The sequence below is a fragment of the Misgurnus anguillicaudatus genome, chromosome 21, assembly GCF_027580225.2.
Source record: "Misgurnus anguillicaudatus chromosome 21, ASM2758022v2, whole genome shotgun sequence".
NCBI lineage: Eukaryota > Metazoa > Chordata > Actinopteri > Cypriniformes > Cobitidae > Misgurnus > Misgurnus anguillicaudatus.
This window is the reverse complement of record NC_073357.2, coordinates 36,693,187-36,713,397: the sequence shown is the minus strand read 5'-3', so window position 1 is coordinate 36,713,397 and position 20,211 is coordinate 36,693,187. Positions and strand designations below refer to the sequence as shown.

The following is a 20,211-nucleotide window of genomic DNA, read 5'->3' as shown; positions in this document are numbered from 1 at the left end:
TCTTAACATACATTGACTGTGTTTTTCATAGTATAGTAGTCTTTAAATTGCACACCAGGGAGCCTCAACCCCTGGCTGTAGTTTTCAAGTAAACCGAAAACTAACCGAGCTAATTCAGGTGTGCTTGACTAGACTTCAAATAATTCAAATGCAGGACATTACTGTAATATAGCCAACATGTAGTCCAAAGATGATGTGAAAACAAACAGGCATGCTATTTTTTTTTATTTTGCAGGTATACTACTATCAATACAGAAAATCATAATGTGTTTACATACTCATCTAGAAACATTGCAATGTACATTTTATCATGTCATGTAGATAATTTTGTAGTAATGCACTGAATATGCTGAAAGTTTATAATTATCTTGTTAACAATAATCTCATATCCATAGCAATCATGTTCACATTAATCATATACGCCTTTATCTTAGTATAGACTTCAATGAGGATTCCAATTTGGAAGTCCAAAATCAAGTGACTTTCAACTGAACTAATAACTTGAAACTGAAAATTTTAAAAGAAACCCTAGCAGAAAAAAAGGTGGAGCTTCTGATGTACCTTAATTTAACAGCACACTCCATATTACATCACTCTTTAACAAAACAGTACCGAATCTAACATGATCATCTTGAATCTCTGGTAATAAACCCTTCCAGAACACCCCAAGGACTGCGATAGGTGAAAGGGAAAGGAACGTCTAGGGAGCATTTGGCAGCATTATGAAGTGCTGAAACAGGCATTACAACAGACACAGAAGCTGAAGAGCTTTCAGCGGTAGACAAGACCCAGGTGCTTCACACTCCCTTCGGACCCCGGGATGAGAGAGAATGATTGAGAACAGCATAATCGCTGTCGAGCGCTGGTTGGGAGAACGACAGGAGCGACTGCTGTGTGGGACGTGCAGACAGCTCATTCCATTTCATGCACACATGCACATAGAGACACACAACCGGACAGAGAGGGTGAGAGAGAAACAGGCTGTCCTGACCACAGACCATCACCGGCTGTGGAGGAGGTCAGTCACGACCTGATGACTCACAGCAAACACACACATACACATAGATAAACAAAACGGCAATGCACAGACATGTAGACACGGCTGACTGCTACAATACCAATCTGGTGTTTCAATCTTTTCTTATCATCTAAACCATTTCAGCTTATAATTAGGCAGGCTAACAAGTCAACATACATTTTATTCAGGCCCTAGATAGGAAAGCAGAAAACTTGTAAGTTGTAATTTTAAAGGTCCCGTTCTTTCGGTGTTTTAGAAGCTTTGATTGTGTTTACAGGGCGCAATATAACATGTGTTCATGTTTCACGTGTTAAAAACACTGTATTTTTCACACACACTGTATTTTTCACACAATTTACTTATCTGTATAGCGCTGTTTTTACTGTCCTAAAAAGTCTTCCTTGTTCTATAAAGTCCCTCCTTCAGAAATACGTGTCGAGTTCTTCTGATTGTGTAGCTTGTTTATTGTGTTGTGATTCGATAGCAGCTTAGCTTGCCGCTGGTGACTAGCATATTCCTGTGGGCGGAGTTTAGTCAAAAAACTGTTTTACTGAAGTCATTAAAGCAGGAAGTAGAGGGCTGTCCCTCTACTAGTCCAAACCGGCCGTTCGCTGTAGGCTTTGAAAGGTAAATTCTGTTAAAGAAAATATATCGCTTAGCAGTGAACTGTGAGCTTCATCATTTTATTTTACAGGTTTTATTTATGCTATTATAAAAAGATTATACACTAACTAGGTTTAAAAAATGGGTTTAGAAAGAATGCGACCTTTAAATCTAGAGTAAAATACATTTCATTACATTTTCGTTTTAATCCAAAGTGACTTACATTGTAGGGCTCAACATAAAGGATTGCCCGGTGGCCCGGGGCAAGTGTGAGAGATGTTCGGGCCAGTAAAAAGTATTGTCACTTGCCCGATCGGGCCAGTGCTTCACACTCAGTCACTAAAATATATTTTCATCAATGTATATTATTTAACATCTTGGAAGCAGACATTTACTTGGGTAAAACACGACAAAAGAAACAATTTGCTGTTGGAACATGTCTCTTGTATATGTATACAATTATATTTGATTTTTGAATTATTCTTTTTAAATATGTGACACTGAAATTTTTTTATTGAGACCAGTGAAAATTTTGGCTGGGCAAGTGAAAACCTGAACCACTAGTAGCCCAACCGGCCAGTATAAAAAATTATTTGCATTGAGCCCTGCATTGCATTACAAGGTACTTTTTTGTTTACCAGTATGTTTGCACTTTAGCGAAAATGCATAGACGGACATTGCATGAAGTTGAAAGAGAAAGTACTAAGGCCACTGTAAAACATTTTCACTCCACACACTGGTTGAAAAGCTTTTTTATTGAGTTATCCTGACATAATAATGTTGATAATTACATCAACTTAATATTGTGTGTAACTTAAACTTTAATATTTGTTTGAAATTTGTTTAAAACCAAGTTCAAGTTTTGGTTTTCAGGTTTTGGTTCCCAGCATGCTTTGTATGGGACTTGATAGTGAGAGTAAATGTAGAAATATGATGTTATTTTATGCATTTCTAATCAAGATGAAAACATGAGAAGACCTATTAATGTTTAATGTTCTGTTCTTTTGGTATTTAAAAGAGTTTCTGTTATGTTGCTGATTAAAACAGACTCACTGAGCATTCGTACACACCGTTTCAACCAGAAGGCATTTTAATACTAAGACTGCTTGTCTTCTGCTACCTGACAAATGTTGTTGACTAGAAAGGTGTAAACGATTAAATTAGAACAACTTATTTTTTTAACTTAATAATTTCTAGTTTTAACACAATTTTCTAAGACATCCCACCAAATAATTATTAGAATTGATGCAAACTGTTAATTTATTTTGTTGAGTCCAAGCAATATTTTTTAGAGTGCAGGGTGCTAGCTGTGGATATGAGATAAGACTCCTTCGTGGAGATTTTCAATTTTATATGCAGGCGTTGCTACGTCTGTCAACACTGCTTAAAATTATAATGTACTTCTCATTATCTGGGACTCACTTAATTGAAGCAAATCAACAACTTGCTTGTTTGTCAAGACGTGCACCTGCCTTAAACCAGGAAGCATATTCAGCAACACTGTAATTATGGTGTACCATCACATCACGTGGACTGATATAAAATGTATTATTTAACTTCTGCAGTGTGAAGGTAAATTCAGTATTACTTTCAAAGATGCTTTACTTATCTGCAGTAAGAACGGCACAATTATATCTGTTGATCTGATGAAATATTGTGGCACAGACACAACAGACTCATGCAGTTTTATGTACTATTATCACATATCCAGGTCCAGATAAGAGCTTTGATGTAATTTATAATTTACAACGACTGGCTTTCTAGGTAAAGTATCAGACCAGAAATGTTTTAGGCAGGAAGAGTTCCCACCTGCTCTGCAGTGACGGCATTAACCCACAGCTGAAAGAAACACAGATAAGAGACCCAAAATCTCAGGCCAGTATCTGTTCGAAGAACAACAAGTGCAAATTCCTACTTCTGACAAATACTGCAAATCTCCCACCAAAATGCTCCAATCAATTTACATTTAGGCAACAGGTCCAACATCCCTGGCTCACATAAGGGTCACTAATCAATAATACAAAATGTAATTCCAAGCGTTCTTCATGCCAGCACATCTGCATGGTGACTAACAAGATGAGGCACAGTTGGGTGTCAGTGCTTCTGGTCTTGAAATGCAAACATCGACACGTTTCCGTTGTGAAATTGCCCTGTGACAGAAGCTTAGTCATATAATGTTGAAGTGTGACTCATCTAAAGATCAGGTAAAAGTTGCTATGTGCCAAAGACCCGAGAACCGTTTCTGTGCTGTATTTGAATATGACCTGGGTTTTCTGGGTGAGCAAAGCTGATCCTGGACCAGCGCTATCAAGTAACCTCACTCTTCTTTTCCCACAGTGCAGGCATGCTTTAACCAACACAACAGGTGTTGAGAGAAGATTCAACGTTTTTCACATTAAGGGCCACATTTACCAAAAGGGGCAAATTAGCGTGAGACCGCCGATAGGAGTGGTAACATCTGCGGGTTATATAATGAAAAGGCGCAAATTAAATAACACAGGTGCAACAGCTGATTTCCATAATGACCAACACAATCTACTAAGGGATTTTTTACACCTGGTCACTTCATGTGTTTTCTCTGATCGGATAGCTATCTGATTTGTTAAAACTGTTCCATTTGCATTTGGCCACATAAATGCATCTTGGCAAAACGGATATGAATCCGATCTTCTACTCCTGCGCAAAATGCAAATACTCTTTTCATTACTCTGCTTTAAAAAAGTTAAGACGACGTTAATGCAACAATATGAATACGTGAATACGTTTGGGAGGAGTTATGCGCAGACATATGTGGTTTCATGACAGCTATCTGATCAGAGAAAACGCATGAAGTGACCAGGCCTAAAAAAGGCCCTAAGAGCAGCGCAAATTAGGGTCACAAATAAGCAGAGCTGATGCTCTTCAGGTGCGGGTGATCTACTAGCACCTGATGCGCTTGAGTTCAGCACCATGGACATCGCAGCTGAAAGCTCAGGGTGTGAAAGCTTTAGTACACTGAAACGAACCAGACGACACAAATTAAGGGTAACATGAAGTTTTGAAACAACTGCTATTGTGTGACTTCTCCTAGTGAGTCCCCTTTTATTTCCTCCAGCAATTCACTAGTTCGCCTGCGCATTTAGATCTTAATGATTAATGGTAAACAAACTTGGCTTGCTGTCCTCGATGGAAGATCTGCAACAAAGCTCTGAGTCTGAACCTTCAGAGAGAGCAAACCTGAGGCCAGGCTCGAGGCCCAAGTTTAACCCCCCTGCAACAAACTGCACGGAGGAAGAAAGAGAGCAGTAAAGAGGAGATGGGGAGGAGGGATGCCGGAAAAACTGCAGCTGGACACGAAGGCCTGAAGGCTGCCCATAATGATGATTGACAGGCCTGAATGTTTAGGCTCCTCCTGAACCTACGTTTAGAACTACATATAAAAAAAACATGGCTTGGCAAACAATATTTTCACACAATATGTTCCTCTGGCATTCCAAATAAACTGTTACGTGTTAAAAAAAAATCCTCTGCCTTGTACCACGTGCTCTCTGATCTATGCGATGCCTCTCCTATCAGCAACAATTGCAGCAATTTCAAGCAAAAAATGATTTAAGACATGCTTTTTGTAAGTCAAATAATGGCACAAATACCAGTAATATCACACGCGCAAACATTAAAAAATCATTTAAATAGTCTCCTTTCATAAATTTTGCATCTGAAAGGGAAACTCCTAGAAATGCATATGCAAATAAGGTCAGTCGCAAAAATAACTAGACCACACCTTTCCAACCTTAATTATTCACTGCGCGTCTTTAGTAAATCCCGACAGTCATTATTTAACGCCAAAATGATGGTTTGCGCTGGAGCAAGCTGTTATTTGATCTGGCCCTAGTCAAAACAAGTCAAACAAAAGAAATACTCTGTTTAGTTGTCTTTTATTTCGACATTCATTAAGTCATAACAGTGTAGTTTATCCAATTAATTCTGCAGTCCAAAATCAAGTGAACAGCATTAAATAAATAAACAACCTATCCGATCAGCAATCAAGCTTACACTATGCATTAGGGATGGATAGTATATTGAGTTTTGATAATATATTGGTATTTTTTCCCCGGCGGAGATGAAATCGTCTATATAGGTATGCTCTGATATAACCCTTCTTTGCAACAGGATCAGCCTTGTATGCCTATAGAAATGAAGGTTTTTTTGGACTTGCAAAGTGCATTAGGATAAATACACGTCAACAATTTTTTTTATTTGGTGAAATATCCTTGAGTCTGCATTCAAATCAAACTGACACCGGTAACCACACTGGGACTATTGTAACTCCCACACTATAATTTCTGTCCACAGTGTCAGACTTCAAATGAGTGTAACCCTTATTTAACATCTGACAAACATTTGTCTATTTTTAGCATGCGTCTAAACATCAAGGTGGACCAGCGTAATGATGAGTGCAATAGAGTGGACAAATAATGAACCTCCTGCAATTGTGGAATAACAAAAGCCACTCTATGAAAAGCGAAACAGAAAGAAAGCAACTAAATGGCAGTGTCTGACATGGCAAAAGACATATGGTAAAAAGATGCCATGCATTATGTACAAACTGCTCAAATTGGCTGGACAGGATTTTCAACTGATTTGTCATGATTCCATTATCTGCTATATTATCATGACGCAGTGTGCACTGTGCAGAGACACTTTTTGTAAGCAGAGGAAAATGTACGTGGGCTAACATCATCCTGTCCCTGCTGGACCTGACCTAAGTGTGTTTTCCATTGACTCACTGAATGACGTTTTGCTTTCTAAAGTCAATTGTGACAATACATTAGGTTCAACAGCATCTCAGATAGAGATGTATGGCAGAGATCCATTTATATGGAGTTGAAGAGCGTCGCTAAATTCAAACACTTCCTGTCTGCGGCAGTTGATTCTGGTCGAGTCTTTGTTTACCATGCATTCGCCCACTTTGTGTTGCAATACATCACTACTTTCTAGGCAAGCATAGTACACAGGGTTTTTGTTATATTTCCGAATCTCTGTAGTTTACAGAGGAAACTTCATTTAAAGTGACAACTTGGAGACCTGTTTACACCACATGACTAAACATAAGCAAAGCAGCATTGTCACCGCAACAGCAGGTTCATATTGTCTCTTTACAATGACAGAACTGCATGTGTAACTAAAAGGTGATTTAAAGGGATAGTTCACCCAAAAAATAAAATTCTGTCATCATCCTCATGTTGTTCTAAATCATAAATTTATTTTTTCTGATGAACACAGAAGAAGATATTTTGATAAATGATGATAAGTACACAGTTGATTGTAACCACTGATTTCCATAGTAGGAAAATCAAATACGATGAAATTCATGTACCGTCAACTGTGTGCTTGTCATCATTTATCAAAATTAGGGATGCTCCGATCGATCGGCCGCAGATCGGTATCGGCATTAAATGACTCGATCGGTACTCGCTAAATTTGCCAATCTCATGAACTGATCTTTCTGTTTACTTTTGTCATCATAGGGCTCCTGAATGCGGCTGCAATTAGAGAGCATTTTTACGCAGTACAAGCATTTTTATAACCCGTTGCTCATGTGCGACATGCATATTTTGATTTCTCTCTCTGCCTAAACGGAGATATGTGTATTTTTTATGAGGGCGCGCTCCGGTCCTAACAGCGCGAGGCATCTTCACATCCCCATCAAACAGCGTATAAAACACTATCGTGAATATTGCATCTTCATGCCGAAAGTACATTATTTGCATGCGTTTTAAAGTTTTGACACTTTAAACTTCCATTTTCCTTACAGATGCTCTTGACCGCGTACACACAACACACGCGCACACAGCTGCCTGTCATCAGTGCACGTGAACAGAGCGATCTCTCTCACGTCTTAAAGCTACAGTAATAGTATTCATCTCTCACTAAAATCACTCTCTGCTCTTGGCTGAAGAACTGTTGTACTTTACAAATGCGTGTTTAATTCCTACAAGACTGTGAAGTGTTTAATTTTCAGTACATTTAAAAGACATAAGCCTTTTTAAAAGGCATATTGAATTTCTCGTCGCCGAAGAAATATTTGCTGTGGTTTATTTATTTGATTCTCTATTAAAACAATAATATACCTAATTACTGCAAATAATATAATAAAGGCAACATCTGCTGTGTTACTTTATCTAGAAAAAAAATCAAAGAGCTTGCATATCTAGGGCCTTATAAAATCAGTTTTTTTTTTCCCAAGTTCCGTTTTATTTTTTCCCAAATTCCGTTTTGTCCGTTTGAATTTTTTTTTACCCTTTACTGTTATTTTAGTCATAAAAAGAGTGTGCCTTTAATGTTAATGATTAAAATGTACACAAATACAATAGGAATGACCTTAAATTTATTGAGGTAACATTTTTTCACATTCCCTGTTTGCAGTAGGGCTGCTCGAGATAAAAACGAGATAACACAATTACTTAATGACTGTAAAAATACACATATATACACACACACACAGGTGCAGCGGAACGCGATGCATATTTTAAACACAATCGCTTGAAATGCATATAACTTTACAAACATACACAGGATTAGTGATCTGACTGAGAGCTGCGCCATGATGCAGATAATTATATTTTAAATGCGAGGGATAGTTAGTTTGCCTCAGCTCGCTTGAAACGCATAAAACTGAACAAACATATGAGAATTTGTGTTCAGACTTCGGACAGATGCGAGAGCATGTGCACGTGAGAGAGGTGCATTGAGAGAGGCGTGGATGAGAGAGTGCATGTATCTTTGCATTCCCAGTGAATGGAATTTTGAACAAACTTACAAAATAACAGTTCTCCTGTCACATAAAAGTCATGTGGGAACTGCACGGAACTAAGTGCTTAACATCGAATATCTTTGCTTTCGTCAGCGGAAAAATTGAGTCGTGAAGAGCCGCTTCGCCATGGTTTCAGTGTTTTAGAGGGGGTCTGAAATGACGGGAGGGGGTGTGTCGCCCAGATTGCTTCCCCTGGTCTGCATTTCCCCCAGACATACGTTCTTCTCCCACACAAAAAACAGAATTTCATTCAAAATATGTAGAATTCCACGAACTTCTGTGTTAACGCTAGATTCTGTGTTAATTTGCCAATTCCGCGATTCCGTCCGCGTTTCCATGATCGCGGAAATTATATGGCCCTACATATCAGCTTGAAGAATGCGTATCGGGCATTGGTATCGGCCGATCACGAAGACAACAAATCTGTACTTGGTATCGGCGGCAAAAATCCTGATCGAAGCATCCCTAATCAAATTATCTTCTTTTGTTGTTATCAAAATAAAAACTCATACAGGTTTAGACTCAACATGAGGGTGAGTAAGTGATGTCAGAATTTTCTTTTGTGGTGAACTATCCCTTTAAGGGTATTTCTTTAAAAGCATAAAGAAAAAATGGTTATCATATGCAATTCATAATTAAAACAATGTGATTATGATAATTGGCGAGAACTCTTACGTGAAGTTGGGTATCACAGTTGGGAATCTAAATCGAAATATCTATACAAAGTGGATCTTTAAACTTTTTGCCAAACTGTCTAAATTCAGTCAGATTTACTAAATAGAAAAAAATTGTCACCACCTGTAAAACTTGCATCAAGCCCAACAGACTTCTTGAGTGAGTTTACTCCATCATTCTGTGCTACTTCAAAAAACCAAATACAACAAAAAAGTAAACAAATCTATATTGCCAAGGGCTGTGTGGATAAAAGATTTATAGTACATTTAGTACTGTACAAAGAAGCTAGTTTACATAGATGAACTGGAGGTTAAATTCAAACAACACTCGTTGGTGTGTTACAAATCAACTAGCAGTCAGGTGTTTTGGAAGAGGACCTGTCAGATTCCTCCGGTAAACAAATCAGAGTTGATGATGACGACCGAGTTGATGATGACCATGTTGGCAGCCATTATTACAATTTTTATGGCACTGGTTTACCTACAAGGTCTCACCCAAAGGATACCCAAAAGAGGCCAGAATCTAAGAAAAAAGTTATGTTAAATAATACATTTGTATCAAATACCTTGCAATACTATATAAATACCATGGTACTGAATGATATACCATGATGTACCATGGTATTTATATAGTATTGCAAGGTATTTGATAGATATTAACGTGACATTATATATCCATCATCACCGATGTAATGGTACCACAGTATTTTATTTGGATCAGAAAACTAAAAGCCAAGCCTATACTCTCACCTGTCCTCGTTCTTCATTGATAGCCTGTGTGCTGAAAAATCAAACTAACTTAAGTTACACTCCGACACAGACGAAATCATCCAGAACATCACCCGGTACACGTTTTTCAGCGCTGTGACCACTTCCAACACCACTTCCAACTTTAAACATCACACGCTTGTGTCCTCATGTCTTGTCAAAACATCGAAGAAACATGATCATCGCTTGAAATAAAAACTGTTATTGTCGCGCTGTATTCCTCCTCGTCGAAACGAAGCAGCGATCTGGTCCACTTTCCGAAGTGTATTCGGTCGCTGTTAGTTCAGAACCACCTTGTGCTGGAAACCCAGCGGTGTCCATGTCCGCGACTTTCACGTGGAGCTCATATCGTGATAGTGAGCCCGAGTTCAGGTGCCGCGAGCACAGAACGTTTCATCCAAAGTGGGATTCCCTTCAGGCTTCTGAACGTCACGCTCTCCCTCTCTGTTTCTCCCTCACTCTGTCACTCTCTCACTGTCTCTCTCCCTCTCATCAGGACTGACAGCCACCTGAGTTTGTGCACTGTCGCACACTAATACCATCTACACTCTTATTAGACCAGAAGAAGAAAGAAATAAACGAACTTACCCAAATGTAAGTAAATCCTGCGGCAGAACGCGAACATTTATGGAGGAATAAAATAGCGAAGTTTTTGGCGTAGTTGATATCGCTGCTGGGCGACCTCAGCGGTTCCAGCGTTGCTGACGTAGATGATGATAAAACACGTATTTGCATATTTGTTAAGTCGTCTGTGATTGGTCGAAGTTGAATTTGTTTTTGCGTATGAATGGTACATCTGTCTGACTCCTTAGAGAGATTTTTGACAAATGACCCTATTTTACTTATAAAATGCTTATGAAAAATCGTTAAATAATTTTAAACTCGCAATATAAAAAGTTAAACAGTTCATAAACAAGATGGCCGAGCCGGAATGCCAGCCAATCAGCGTGTGTTTTACATTGATGTGCCACTGCCTATGGTAGAGAGGCGGAGGGAGGAGAGAAGTTGCTGTCGGTGCCTCTGATATTTGATCACCTCTGGCGGATCTTTTGGGAACTACTGCTTGTCAACACTGATACAATAAATACAGTAGAAATTGGTGCTTGCTCAACTTGTGTATAATAAATTCCCCCTCGACCACTAAGCTTCAACTTTTCTATTTATACCAAATAATTTTAGTTTTGCATACCGCAAGTTTTTTGAGACACAAAGTAGAATACATTTTTTAATGTTTCATTAAGTGGAAAACACACAAGTCATGCAGTGTTTTTTATGTAATGTTTCAATATTAAATGCAATTTATCTAATATAGTGGCAATTATGTGAACAATAACCTTTACAAGTAAAACTGTGTGATCCATTTTTGTTTTTGAATCTAAATTTCATTATAATTTCTTAGTTAAAAAAAAATTAACCATGTCATAATTTATACTTATAAATATATTAGATTTAATTGCAATTTTCAACTTTAAGCATACAGTATTAGAAACAGCCTTAAGACCAGTTTAAGTTTATGCATTTATTTGTCTTGAACCAATTAAAAAAAAGATTCTTCTGAAAACGCTTAAAATAAAATAAGCATTGTAAAACCACAAAAAAAAACTAAAATTCACAAAAAAAAAGTAAATTTCTACATAAATAAATGGGAGTTATGGGCTCATCTACAGAGGCCATTAATTTTACTGCATTCATTACTCCACTATTTACACATCAAACCCTTAAGCCATTCGGACACAAAGTGAATTACATTTCTGAACAATAAGGATTAACTTAGTGTCTTAATGAAGTATACATTTTCCTCTGCATTTTACATTATAACCATTTCATACATAGAATTAAAAAAAATTATATACACACAAAAACCAAATCATTAAATCATTAACCAAGGTGGAAGGGAAAGAAAAAATTAAATTAGTCAAAATTTTTTGCTAAAAACCAGTTTACCATCAAGACCATGACCTACACAAACAAGTGAGGTGGTTTGTTGTGCCTGAAAACATTAACATGTGCAAGTAAAAGTATCGACAAGAACAAAATCCGCTCCATCAGCGTGTTCAAGCCTCAACATCGTAATGAACGGGTGGAGTCTTTAGATCTACACTGGAAAAGTTTTACAGTTCTTATGTTAGCATAGCAGTTTAAACCAAAAATTTAAAGCCGAGCGAGTTAAAGTTCATAGAACCGCATCAGAATTTAATTGAAGTGTTTCTGTACAGCCACAGCATCATGGCACCCTTCTGGACAGTCTGAAGTACTGAAGTTTCATGTCTGAAGTGGGCTGTCCTCTTTGCTGAAAGGCTGAATAGAGCCAGGCTTTACCCAAGACAGTCCAGACACCTGCGATCCTTTGTTGCAATCTTCCGGTCGTCTCTACAACAAGAGAAGACCAATGGACACAAGCATGAAGAGTACCATTTACATTTCCTAAAAAAATTCACACTTGAACAAAGCTACTAAAGCCTAGGGTATGTTTTAATTTGTGGCTACATGATCAAACATTTCATAAGTAACCCGATCAGATGATGTGCATTATAACTGCAGATGATGTGCATTGACTGACCATGCACAATGGTGTATTCAGTCATATGCCTTTGTGCAAATGATATGCACAGGTTACAAAAATTGCGAGGACCCTGCTGATGGAGAAATTGACATGACATGTACTTGTACAAGATTGATCACCAAAAAGCATAATTTGGCTTAAGGTTGCACAGCAAAAGAGAACAATCGGAAATAGGAAAGGAAATGAGCTGCACAACATTCCACATGTCACACACACAAAAGCTTTACAATGAAGCATGCATCAGATACCAGGAAGAAGCCAGTTTTTACTTGGTTTTGGGGAGCAGTCAGGAGAGCGTCACACACTCACTTTATGTGCAAACATTTTCTCTTTTGCCTCTTCGTGTACTGCTGGATTCCATGGGGAAAAGCTAGAAAGAGAAATATAAACATCTGAAGTGAAACAACAAGTAAGCCAAAGTCCAGTCTGTTGTGTTGATTCTAACCTTACTGAACAGCACAAGCTCCTGATTTATTTTTCCATAATACAATTTTATAGAAGTATTATACAAAGGAGGCCATATCTGTTGGTCTGTTGTGAAGAGAAACTTTGCAAACTTTGTTCTTGCCTTATTGCATAAGGATCATCTATCTTGGGCTGGTCAAACAGGTGACTGTTGCATAGCTTGACACTGTCTACCACCTTCCGTTTGAAAAGCTGGATGTCTTTATCATACCTGCACAAAAAACATAGATGTTGGTTAACAAAAGCAATTATGAATAAAGGATATAAACAACCTAAATTCTGAGAGACAGATATATAGAAACGAATGATAGGGGTGAAGTCTTAGTTTGGACTAAGTATGCATCAATACAATTTCACTTCAGTCAAATACACCAAAATGTTAAAATAAGCATTTTTCTTAGATTTGTAAGACAAACACAAGCAACACCTGACAAAAGTATTTAATAACTATTTAACAGAACCCAATACTCACAGCACTGCAGCCTCTGGGTTGAGTGGGTCCATGGTGTTGATCTTATAGAAGATTGTGCGTGCATACATAAGGACCTGCCAAATATGGTTGTGGTTTCGCCTGCAATGCATGGAAGTTTAAAAAAGGAAATATAATCAAATCCGTCTCCATCAGATGTGAGAGAAGACATGGGTTTGCCCACAAAAAAATGCACCATGACAAGTTTAGAAATTATATTCCATTCCTTAGCCACAAAGTACACAAACGTTCACACTTTAAGACCAAGTTGTTCTTCAATACAAACCTCCATTTAGTGAAAGCTCTCCTCACGTCCAGCTCACCAGACTCTGGGTCCACTAGCGGGTGGAATACAGGGGTGTCGAACACAACTCTCTAAAGCGACGTGAATAAATTCCAAACAGTAGAAAACACAGATCAGCACATCTAATGAAAGCAAACTGCAAGGACAAACAGACATGGCCACAGTCCATATTCTACATGATATTTTTCCTTTTTAACACTGATGCACGGTTTATCAATTGTAACAAGATGAGGAAATAAAAAAATCTAATTAAATTTGAAAGTGTATTTATATACAGCTATGAAGTAAAAATTGAACCTTATCCTGAACAGGAACATTTTATTTACTGTATAACAAACCTGTTGTTGTATTTAGTTTTTTACATACACATTGCCTTAAATTCTATCAGCCGATAGCTTGTTGTTTTTGCAGAAATTTGCATAAGGGCGAGCACAATGTAAACCTGATGGAAAATAATCTTAAAAAAACGTTTGCTGAAAAAGTGGGGCAGAAGTAAGATTACTTTGAAAGATAATTTTATTTTAAAGCAATATGTTTGTTTCTGTCCAGGGATGCAACTTGTGAGGTAAACAAAAGCATAAATCTTCATAGTACGTGTCTCTGGGGTATTTAAAATCCGTTAAAGCTTTAGATTTGTAATGATTTAAATATTTAATCTAAAAGTATTTTAAATGTAAGGATTAACAATTTAGAAAGTTTAACTGAACAAATGAGCAAATAAAATACAGTATAAATGTGAATTTGACTAAAGGGAGAGTCATTTACGTGTCTTTCCTTTTGGCCTGCTTCAGCATGAAATGCATAAGGTGCTAGCCACAGACAGCGAGTTCCAAGAAATATATTATATATTAGTAGAAGGGAAAAGTTAAACCTGAAAAACTTTATTTTATTTTACAATTTAAACTGTTTTAATTCATGTAATCTTGAATGAAGCTAGAAAATTAGCAGATTAAAGTAGAGAGCAGACACAACAAGATCAATTGATTAAAGAATGATTGAATAAACACAAATGGCACTACTTTGGTCATACCATCAATTAATACCATTTGTATTTTTATTTTTATCTTTTTATTATTTTTAATTGTAAATCTTACTAATTTTAGCATTTACCAATACATTTTTTAAATTAAAGTTGAAACTGTTAACATCAGTAAATGCACCATGAACTAACATGAATAACTGTACTGACATAAACATGAATGCTGCAAACTATACTGCCCTACAAAGCCAAAGCGCAGTAACTACGCATTTGGTCAAAATTGAGTTAAGGGTTGAAATGGGCTTTGTGAGATCTGTTGTGTCTTGTAAACCAGTCTACTGGTTCAATTTTGTCGCATTTCAGAGAAATGTGTGCGCCAAAATTGCAGTAACACGTTTGACTGGCTGGTGTAAAAAACTTTAAGGGGCTGGACACACCAAAACTTTTAAACGCGTCTGAAAACGCCGAATGCCAGCTGTTTTTCAGCTGAGTGCCAGCTTTCTTCAGCTAAGCGCTTTGGTAGCTCTGATACGTCAGCTGTGAGACGGTTGGTTGCTGTGATACTTGTCCCGCCCCACCTCCACTGTGATTGGACGGCCGCGTGCGAAGTGACATTGACGAGCGGAGCTTTTCTTCCAAAGTTGAACATTTCTCAACTCTCGGCGCTCAGCGCTGAGCGCGGAAGAAAACCGCTAGCTGCTGGCTTATTTGAAAAACGCTGAGCTTCCATTGAAAACAATTGAAAACATGCGCCGGCCGCGGGCGTAAAAGCGTTGGTGTGCACGGTGGAAAACAGATTTTTCTCAGTTTCAGAGTTTGCATAGTTACTGCACTTAGCCTTTGTAGGGCAGTATATTGTTCATTGTTTGTTCATGTTAGATAACGCATTTACTAATGTGAACAATTTTAACTTCATTGTAAAGTGTTACAAAAATTTGTATTTTATATTATTCAGTACACAAACTAATAATCCAGGGTCTTTACAAAAACTCATCAGATCTAGACGAATCACAAGAATGACCCATTTTGGATGCAAAACAGCGTATTTCACCAAAAGGTTACCAATATTACACAAAATGTTGTGGGGAAAAAATTACTATACTTACAGGACAGTCTCCATCTGGGTAGTTATCAGGAATGTACACTGTAAACTTAAACACACCATCTTGGTACAAGCCATGTCGAATGAAAATCACGCCAAACCACACTGTAAAAACATTGGTGGATACTTGATATAACACATCAGTAGCCCATACTTCTGATAAATGATACTGTAACCAATTAAACTGAAACACCCATAACTCTAAACAGAGTTTCCTAAGATATGCGCTGTTGTTCCATAGACAAAACCGAACACATCACAACATAAATACTTGGTTCTTACTCAATGCTGATCTGTATGAAGGCTGTACATAGATGCCAGGGAGCTTTTGCTTGATCACCAACGTGCTGCAATGAAGACAAGAGAATATCTATCAATTTCAGGTATTGAATAGGCAAGTTGTTTTAAACATAGTTTAATGGAATCTGAAATATCTAATTAAATCGAATTTAAAACCCATCACCCATGCCCAACAATTCTGCACATTTACCCACATCACATGTATTTGAAGAAAGCGACACTTACAACTCAGCAAGCAGCGAATACTCCAAGTAGAAAGGCCCATATGAAGCATGGGTGCCATTGGCTGACTGTGCAGAGTTTGAAGGTGAGGCAGCTTTAGTGATGGGGACAGCATTTTTCGGGATGGAGGGAAGCTGCTTCTTACCAAACGGGGGACGAGCTGGACTAGCTCTCTGCTCACCCTGGCCACTCTTCTCCTCACTGTCAGATCTCTGCAAACACACAAACGTTACATTTATTTACTTAAGAATGTAAATAAATAGACCTACAGTACAAAGACTGAAAAAAAAAACACTGCAGTAAAGAAATTTCCCTTGTGGTGAGATTGCATAGCTCACTAGCCCAGTATGTGACTAAATATACATCTTAAAAATCAGGCAATCTGATATGTTGTTTTTTCTTCAGTAGAATAATAAAGATGATATTTTGCACAGTGGACATTTTTCTTACAAAATCAACTTCAAATTCAAGGACCTTTCAGATCCAAAACCCTCAAATTCAAGGACTAAATGTGGGGATACATTTCAAGGGAGAGCAAGGTTACATCGAGTTATCTTTTAAGATACATTGTTACAGTTCCCTTTTGAGGGAACTCGTACTGCATCACTGCAGTGACATTTTGGGGGACGCCTCCAGGGGTAAGTGCGTCTGAATGTGTATATCAAATTCAACCAATGGCCAAAGCCGGTGTGACGCGGAAGCCAGGAAGTATATCGCTATCTGACACATTGCCAAAGACGGCATTACAGGGACACAGGAAGTTTGGCAAGGGCGATGCAGCATCTCGTTCCCTTCTCAGGGAACAACAGTTACATACTTAACCTGAGACATTTTTATGTGTCAAACACAACTACGCAAAGTATGAATCAACATTCGCATACAGAAGATAAACAGAAGCATTTAAAGCGAACAGTTTAGCACATGTGCTTAAAATGTCTAGAATTTCTATGATATTATCCTACACTACTACACAGGGAATAATATGAAATTTTCCAGAAAACTTCTTGCATAAAATAGATTCAAGCACATTCAATGACCTGTATCCATGTATGTATATTTTCAAAAACTTCCCAGGGCCTTGAATTCCCCCCCACAAACTTTCAAGGATCCGTGGGAACCCTACATTAACAACCATTATAAAGCTTGAAAGTGCCAGGACATTTTCTAATATAACCCCCATTGCGCTTGTGTTAAAGATGATAGTCATATACATTTCAAATGGCTTGAGGGTAAGTAAAACATGGAGTAATTTTCATTTTTCGCTAAACTTTCAATTCAATGAAAATTTATATGATGTACTTTAAATGTTTACTTAAAGCTAGTTTAAATGTCTATAGCAGTTAGTCTGTTAATGAGTCAGCATTTATAAGGAAACAGCTGAATGTAACACCTATATACCAGCTGTGACTCCATGTCAAACCCAGGACAGCAACTTTGTAGTTTACTGTTTCTTTTGTCAAGATCTTAAGCTGACTGCATTTATTTGCAGTATTAGAAGACAAAAATAAAAACATACATTCGGTGGAGAGTTAAAATATAAATGCTAGAATAAATCAGCAGCATTTTTATAGGAGTCTGTGTAGTCTTAAACTTTCATTATGAAGCTTTCTCATCCAGTACCTTCAAAGAGACTGATCTATGAAAAATCACTTTTAAAAGCTGAGCCTCCCACATGACTGGTTTAAGTCACATGTTATCAAGCAGCCCATTTCACTTAACCTGTGCAGAGTCTGCATGGACATGCAGTACAACCGTATCTCCTAATCTGCTAAATTAGATGACTGCCTTACAATTAACAACGTGAGAGCTATTGGAGAACAAAAGAGCGGTTTAGACAATGTCAATTTGTAGGCCAACCCACAAGATTAATTCACCATGGGTTCCCTTTGGGATTTTTATATGGGTTGCTAACTAGATGCTAAATAAGGACTAGTAACCCTTTGAAGACTCACAGACACACAAATTAAATAGGCCACAGATAACTGACACGTCAGAAATTCAATGATGCTTGTTTTCTGTGGGCAATATTTCACACAGGTGGACAGCCATACTTTACCTTGCGACCAACGTTTGTAGACATGCTCCAGAATGTGTTCATTACTCATTGAGCTCTCGATAGGCGTGTGCTTGCCCACTTTTTAGTGGCATCCGAAGAATTTACTGTGATGGAAAAGAAGGGTGAAAGAGAAAGAAATAAAAAGAGATGTTAAGAGCCTGGACATTTGGAGAACACAGTAAGCAACCTGATGCTATATGGCAGCTGGTGGCAATCCAATCCCCCAATAGCACGTCACCTGTTAGTCCAATGTATAACGCACACCCGTCTCTACATTCATTAAAATACATTAATTGTGTGGAAAGAGAAATTTGATTATTTTGCCACATATGCTTTTTGTAACTACGTCCGGTTCCACGTAAATCTCATACGAGGACTACCGTTAAAATGACTAACGTTACCATAGTAAGGAAAGCTTCAGCAATAGGAATATAAAAGATATGAAACAAGTCAAAACTTGACACTAGAAGAACCACCTTAACTAGAAACTAGGGCTACTACTTTTCACGAGACATCATTGTCTTTATTTCAACTTGACACCCACTACAGACAGCTTAGTATTGTGACGGGTAAAATTAACCTTTTAACAAAGGCTCTGTGGTTTAGTATGCAGCCTTTCAAGTGGAGTTCAAGTTACTGTCTGTCACGACGTGTGACTAGCCTTGTAGCAAGAAAACATCTGTAGCTAATGGGTTTTTACTTACCGAGCCAAACGATGTGACCTAGCTGAAGACATGTTACAGAGCAACTCATCAGGTTATGAATTAGTTTGATTTAGGCTAGTTTTTCCTGTACACGGTCATTTAAACAGCCGTCGACGCCGTTATCTGAACAACAATCTCACGAAAATACCTAACGCACGGCACACTAACTTGACAGGAAAAGGCGGAACATAAACACAAGAGAGACACTGCAATTGGCTCATAGTGTGAGTGACACGCCCGGCGCCCTATCAGAAATTCAATAGAGAGATCCACAAGGTTAAATATCTCCAGGTTTACGATTAGAAAACAAATATAATTTGTTACATACCGAGCATTTAAGATTGAAAACAGTTTATTACAGCAATCTCACAGTGTGTCACGAAAGTGCCACAAGCATGTTGTTATAGCTGTTAAAGTCTGTATTACGCTATTTATGTAGAGCTCGGTTTCGCGAGCTGATCATTTTAACTGGTACGGTTTGCAGATTTTTATCTTACAGTATGACATTCACGGGTATATCGCCGTTAATATCAATGAAGAATTTAATAATGACAAAGAGTTAGAAAACTTACCAAGGTAACCTCAGGACATTTCACACATTTTAAAATATAGAGTATCCACCCTAACCGCAAGGAATGTGCGAGCTACCTGCCATTGGCTAATAGAAACGCACGAGAGATTCTATTAGTACATTTCCCTGTCAATCATGTTACAGCAAGGTACTGAGTTTGGATTGGCTCTTCTACTCAAGCTTTAATGTAAAATTTATAGGAGACTTTCATTGGTGTACAATAAATAAACATTTATATAATAAACAGGTAGCTTTATTGGATTGAATGACTGCCAGTGTATCTTTAAAAGTTAACTAAACTTCTTTAATTAAATTAAACTTGATATAATAATAGCTGCTGTAAAATCCATTCAAATGCTCTGCATTATTTTATATCCACTTGAATTAATTAATTACATTTCCCAGCTATACTGATGTTTTAATGGAAAATTTTCATACGTATCAATGCATATGCCAAAGAGATTATTGGATTTATTATAAGGCATGCTAATGCTGTATCGGTATGCATTAGTGTGTGTACATTTATTACCGTCATGCAGGTTATATTAATGAGGATTGTAAAAGTATTTTTTTTTAAGAACCATTATTGCTGCACAATTTGATTGTTTTTGTAATGCCAC

At 37.6% G+C, this 20,211-nt stretch overlaps 2 protein-coding genes across 7 annotated transcripts in view; both read right to left on the bottom strand.

Moving 5' to 3' along the window:
• chd9 (chromodomain helicase DNA binding protein 9) overlaps positions 1-10,584 on the bottom strand; it is a 75,264-nt gene extending 64,680 nt beyond the window's left edge. For 2 of the 4 annotated variants that reach the window (XM_073859040.1, XM_073859043.1), the window contains exon 1: positions 10,445-10,584. The gene's annotated coding sequence lies outside the window, so the exon portion shown is untranslated. Of the gene's footprint in view, positions 1-9,838; positions 10,306-10,444 lie in introns of those variants that run through there. The other 2 variants (XM_073859042.1, XM_073859041.1) reach the window with 2 other exon arrangements.
• Positions 10,585-11,360: 776 nt separating this feature from the next.
• aktip (akt interacting protein) lies at positions 11,361-19,734 on the bottom strand. Of its 3 annotated transcripts, none has more exons than XM_055205534.2 (10): positions 19,593-19,734; positions 18,317-18,420; positions 16,264-16,472; positions 16,021-16,085; positions 15,743-15,843; positions 13,640-13,728; positions 13,357-13,455; positions 12,988-13,095; positions 12,729-12,789; positions 11,361-12,226 (listed from the first exon to the last, which is right to left on the bottom strand). In XM_055205534.2, the coding sequence occupies exons 2-10, from the start codon at positions 18,356-18,358 to the stop codon at positions 12,119-12,121; spliced, it is 882 nt and encodes a 293-aa protein (XP_055061509.1). In that variant the 5' UTR covers positions 18,359-18,420; positions 19,593-19,734; the 3' UTR covers positions 11,361-12,118. The 3 variants fall into 3 exon arrangements, with proteins under 3 accessions (XP_055061509.1, XP_073715140.1, XP_073715139.1); XM_073859039.1 differs by lacking the exon at positions 19,593-19,734 and adding an exon at positions 19,021-19,193 and having other exon boundaries at positions 12,689-12,789; positions 18,317-18,421; XM_073859038.1 differs by lacking the exon at positions 19,593-19,734 and adding an exon at positions 19,021-19,191 and having other exon boundaries at positions 18,317-18,421.
• Between the last annotated feature and the right edge of the window lie 477 nt (positions 19,735-20,211).